This window comes from Gekko japonicus, unplaced genomic scaffold (genome assembly GCF_001447785.1).
Source record: "Gekko japonicus isolate JY-2015 unplaced genomic scaffold, Gekko_japonicus_V1.1 scaffold2932, whole genome shotgun sequence".
NCBI classification, from domain to species: Eukaryota; Metazoa; Chordata; class Lepidosauria; order Squamata; family Gekkonidae; genus Gekko; species Gekko japonicus.
The window spans coordinates 49,119-54,428 of NW_015164748.1; the positions used below are offsets into that span (position 1 = coordinate 49,119).

Sequence of the window (5,310 nt, forward strand, 5' to 3'; positions counted from 1 at the left end):
GAAAGAGACTCTCCCACAGTGGTGGCTCCAGCAGCAAACACTTAACATCCTCCCACCTAACTGCTGCCAACGCCCACCCAGCCCTGCAGCGGGAGGAGATAACCTTCCTTACCTCTTTGGGGCCCCTGTTCTGTTTAGAAACAGAAAGGCCCAGCTACACACGTGCCACGGAGCTTCCTGAACTCTCACAAGATTACTTCCTCTCATGAGAATGTGGTCACCATTTTGGTTGCCCAGACAAGAGACGGCCAGAGGAGATCTGAACCCTTTGCATGAAGGGCTCCTGTGAGTTTGGCTAGCATTGCTTTTAAAGAGGCCAGGGAGAGACAGGAGATAAGGAACGATTGTCTCTTCTAGCTCTCGGGCAGAGTCGGGGGGGCAGCAGGTGGACTGCCGGTCGGGGTGAGAAGTTGCTGCCCACTACAAGGGGACTGCCTCAGGTGGTCACCACGTTATAAAGCTGACCCGGCTTGCTAAGATATATTAAGGAAGGAATCCCTGATGGAAGTCAAGATATTTCAGATTTGGTGACTCTCTGGCCCTTTGCTACCATCACTGTTTGCTACCAACAATGTTTGTAACGTTGTTTCAGCTCCTCTGTAAAGGTCCAGATAGAATGGTTTCTGATCCTGATTTAGAACACCAATTAGGAAGTGCTGATGGAGAAGAGGTACGGCTGGTTGCCAAGCCCCCTGTGGGGAATCCCCTGCCCCCCAAATTAAAAGAAAATGCAGCCTCATATACTTACCAGAAATTTGTAGTGTTAATTGACAAATGGTAGCTCTAGGAAATCACCAGAGACTCTATGGTTTTATCACAGGGTTTCCAGTTGTTCATAGCGGTACCTTTTGTTACTTTCAGTAAGCACCTCTAGTAAGTACATAAGGCTGCATTAACAAAAATAAAATAAATAAAATCCTGGAATGCTCCCCTCCCCCATCCTGCTGACTGTCTATATCCAGGAGCACCAACATTATTAAGAACCTTGGGGGAAAAGGAACACTGTAGTATTAACAACCCTCGTGATGTCTTTGGGCTTCTCCTCATTCACACACACTCTAATACCACCCTGATACAAACATGCAGTCAGTCAGCTCCATGAACATGCTTCTTTCTATTCTCACATGCTTTCCCTCTAATCCTATCCACCTCGTAATCTTCTCTAGCCTGCCCCAATGACAGATCACATTGGTTGTTGAGGTCCAAAAAAGCCAAGGTATTGGCTGAAACAAACTGTGGGATGCAGCCATTTTCACATTTCTGCACTGTGGGAAACTGTGGCACTTCGCCTCCAGGTCTAAACTTAAGTACCATTTTGTTACACATTCTAGCCTCAAAATCCTTCTCATACATTACAAATATATATATATTTATATACATATATATGACAAATCCCCCAAACATGAGGTAAATAAATTCAAATCAGTATCTAGGGGACTTCCCCATACAAGCAGTTCAAAGAACCCACCTTGGAATATGTGGAGTAAAAACTTTCACCCCCTTACTCCACTCATCCTACCCCACTACAGAAAGAGAGGGCAAACATAAAAACAGTCCCCAGGGATGCAGTTCGCAAACAGTAAGAAAGATCTGAGTGCAAGGCTCTGTGCCAGTCTGGCACGAAATAACACAGTGAGACAAAGGGAACTGATCTAAACTCTGGCCACGTGAGTCTTGTATTAAGGAACCCAGCTGGGTATGGCAATGTCTTCTATAATAGCAATAAAGAATTTTGGCTTGGAATAGGCGATCTTTGTTTGGAAATAGGAGTGGGCCAAATTCTGATAAACCAAGACAGAGGAAACGAGAGGTTTACTGACTCCGCTTGAATTCAAGCAAGATCCCAGCTGAGATTGATACATTCACTCTACTCCAGGCCACTTTAAACGGGACGATGGAGACTTGCATATCTGTGGCCCAGCTTGGAATGTATCAGACAGAATAAATGTTCAGCCTCCTTTCCCCAGGAACCAGGTCAGACCCCAACAGTAAGCAGGTCTGCTTCTTGGAAGGAGACTGGGGAGGCAGCCTTGGAAAGCATCAGGTCACCAGAGGGAAGAAGAAGAAGAAGAAGAAGAGGAGGAGATTGGATTTATACCCCGCCCTTCACTACCCAAAGGTGTCTCAGAGCGGCTGACAATCTCCTTTCCCTTCCCCTCCCCACAACAGACACCCTGTGAGGTAGGTGGGGCTGAGAGAGCTCTTCACAGAAACTGCTCTTTTTCAAGAACTACGGCTTGCCCAAGGTCATCCAGCAGGTGCAAGTGGAGGAGGAGTGGGGAATCAAACCTGGTTCTCCCAGATTAGAGTACGGACACTTAACCACGACATCAAACTGGCTCTCCAGGGTCAGGCCAGCAGATTTCTGAGTCACACTGACCCCACAACATGAAAACAGGAGTGACATGACAACTGAAAACCAGGCACCTAGCTGGGCAAAAAAGACCAGGGCTGGTTTTAATCCTCAGTGCCTTTGGAATGGAGGCTTCTTCTTGGTTCCTGAGTGGTACCACAGAGATGCCCTGTGGGGCTGCTTGTCCCAAGACATACCAGTGTATCTCACCAAATTTATAATGGGCTCCTAATTTCCCCACACAAATACGCCCCCATGTCTCAGAGCTACAGGCAGAAAGTAGCTTTGCGCGTCAGGGTTAATGTAACCTCTGGCTTCATTGGGATAACTGCACCCCATGCTCAAGATGAGCTGGAAAGCACTCCAGGTCTGTTTGCTACCACGAGCCAAGTGCTGTGGGCCACTGAAGCGCAAGCCAGTGGTTCCTCGCCTGAACAAATCCCTAAGCAGGCAGAGAGGCAAGCAAAACTGAGCTTTTCGAGAGGCAGGGAGTGGCTGCGGCCGGAGGAGGAGAGGGCAGAGCAGGCACAGTAGGCGGGAGGGAGGGAGTGCAGCCCGTGGAATACCGCCATGGCTGCAGCTCCACCCCCAGAGCAAGGCCCTCCCCCTTTCCTCCCGCATCCTCAGTCCTTTTCTGGGAGCGCACTCTCCTCTGTGATGCCCTGAGCCACTAACTCACTCAGCACATTGTCTAGGTGGTTGGGGTCAGGGTAGCCGTGGCCCGTCAGGTTGGAGCCAAACTCGGTCTTGTGGTGGATCTCATTCCAGATGACTGTGTCCGACTCGCCGGTGGTGCTGGAAGTGCCGATGGCAAAGATGAGGCGCCGATCCCAGGCTATGAGCAACAGCTTTAGCACCTGAGAGGGGAAAAGGCATGAAGGGATTCAGTCATGTGCTAGAGGAGCCTAATGGCCTTTCCCCACGAGTATCTTCTACAGGCTGGAGATGTCCCTGTCTTCCACAAGAGGAAAGCTCTCGTTGGTCTAAAATATGTGGAATGGGGGGTGCTTCATTAAGTAAGATGCTGCTTTCCCTTGAAGACTCTGGGTAGCACCGGCCAAAGTGGCAAGGTGAAGAACTGCCACAGGCAAACTATATCTCCCTTCGTCATGTCTCTAAAAGTGGGAGGGGAGAAGGCCTGCTCCCATTACCCTGGAGTACACAGACAAGCTTGAGCCACACATGAAAACATACGTTTCTTCCTGAACATGGAAAATCGCACCTCTGTGATTGGTTCACACTGTCACTGGTTAACAGCAGCATTGCACCCTTTAGGATGGGGGAGCTGGGATGAACTGTACCTCTTCACAGTACACCTGCTGCGCAATTAACTGGCTCGCATTTCATGGGCACCAGCAGGTACAAGCCAGACTTGTAACTTAAAGTGGACTTTTGTTGCACTGAATCAGGAAAGCAGTTGGCGTGATTAACACACTATGCTACACAATCCCCGCCTACCAACCTGTAAAAAACTCTTATCTTCCTTGACTCAAAGTTATGTTCATACCACTTAAAATAAGATATTCTGGAACACCAGAAACTAATAGTTAAGGAAATCTGATTTTATGTTTTGATTCAGTAATATCTGAAATTTTGAAAAATTATCTGCCACAGCTACAAAACTAGAATATCTATGGAGAAAGCAAAGGGCTCCTGTAACAACACAGCAACCTCCAAAAACTGCTCTTGACACTGTGCACTTAGGATATACAAGACAGTTTGACAAGTTCTTGGAATTAAGCGCAGATACTAAAAAGAGACCCAATATAAACTCATCAGTGTACATAGCAAGAACTGCTGCTGCCTTCTCCAGCATCATGTCTCTAGCACCAAGGTGTCAAACATACAGCCTGTGGGCCGCATCCGGCCCCTGCAGGGCTCCTATCAGATCTGCGAGCAACTGGCTGTTTGCTGCCTCCTGCTTCCTTCTCTGTTGATTCCTGTTCCTGCTTCCTTCTGTGGGGCTGCCGCCGCCTCACAGATTGCTTGTCCGGGGCTCCTCAATTGCATGGAAGAGATAGACAGCCACACCTCCCTTCCCTCCACTGGCTGAGTCTCCCCCCCCCTCCTGTGGGAAGAAAGGGAGGGGGACAGAAAGAGAGTGCATGCCGGAGAAAGCAGAGTTGGAGTCAGTCCCAGGCACCTTTAAGACCAAGAAAGTTTCATTTCAGGTATAAGCTTTCCACACTTCTTCGGAGGGAGGGGGTATTCTTCTGCTCTCCTGTTTACTTGAGACGATATTTCTCTGTCTGTGGGAACGAGACAGAAAGCCAAGACTCCGTTCCCTCCACTGGCTGAGTCCCCTCCCCCCTCTTTCTCAGAGCGAGATCCAGAACAGGAGGTGGTTGTTTTGGAGGCTGAAGTTTAGAGCCATGTGTCGTCTGCTGGTTGCAATCTCTTATTGGGGCTTGTTTTTTCTTTTCCTCTGCCCTGCATGTGGCCAGAGGATTAGCAATCTCTGCAAACGCTGGAGAAGGGCCGAGGTGTTTGCAAGTAAAGTTCTCTTTCCATCTCCCCCCCCCCAATCCTCGTTTTGCAACCAGCTCTTTCTGATTAGCTATCCCAGCAACAAGTTGCAAGTGCTTCTGAAGTCAGCTAAACATATAGTTCTCCTCAGCTGGTGCTGGCCAAACAAGGGGGGGGGGAGCTCTCCCACTGAAGCATTAACTCTTCACCTCCCAGATTTCTAAAATTAATGCACTAGGAAACTGCTGTTAAATGCAGTCCATCACAGAGGGGCTTTTCAATGGCTCTTTTTGCGGGGTCCCGCTAATTTCATTAATCTATTAAACAATTAATAATGTGAGATTTATTTCCCTTTGTGTGTCCTGAATGGACTGCCCGTCAGCTTCATTAGATGCCCTCAAGTTCTCTAGCATTTTGGGAGAGGGAGGAAAAATGTTTCCTTGTCAGCTCTCTCTCCACCCCGTGCATGGCTTGCTCCCCACTCCAGGCAG

At 48.6% G+C, this 5,310-nt stretch overlaps 1 protein-coding gene across 1 annotated transcript in view; it reads right to left on the reverse strand.

Annotated features, from left to right (window-relative positions):
• Window positions 1-2,292: 2,292 nt before the first annotated feature.
• DTX4 (deltex 4, E3 ubiquitin ligase) overlaps window positions 2,293-5,310 on the reverse strand; it is a 58,195-nt gene continuing 55,177 nt past the window's right edge. Inside the window, exon 9 of the mRNA XM_015409647.1 lies at window positions 2,293-3,210. Within this exon, the coding sequence (XP_015265133.1) occupies window positions 2,977-3,210 (234 nt within the window). The 3' untranslated portion in view covers window positions 2,293-2,976. The remainder of the gene's footprint in view (window positions 3,211-5,310) is intronic.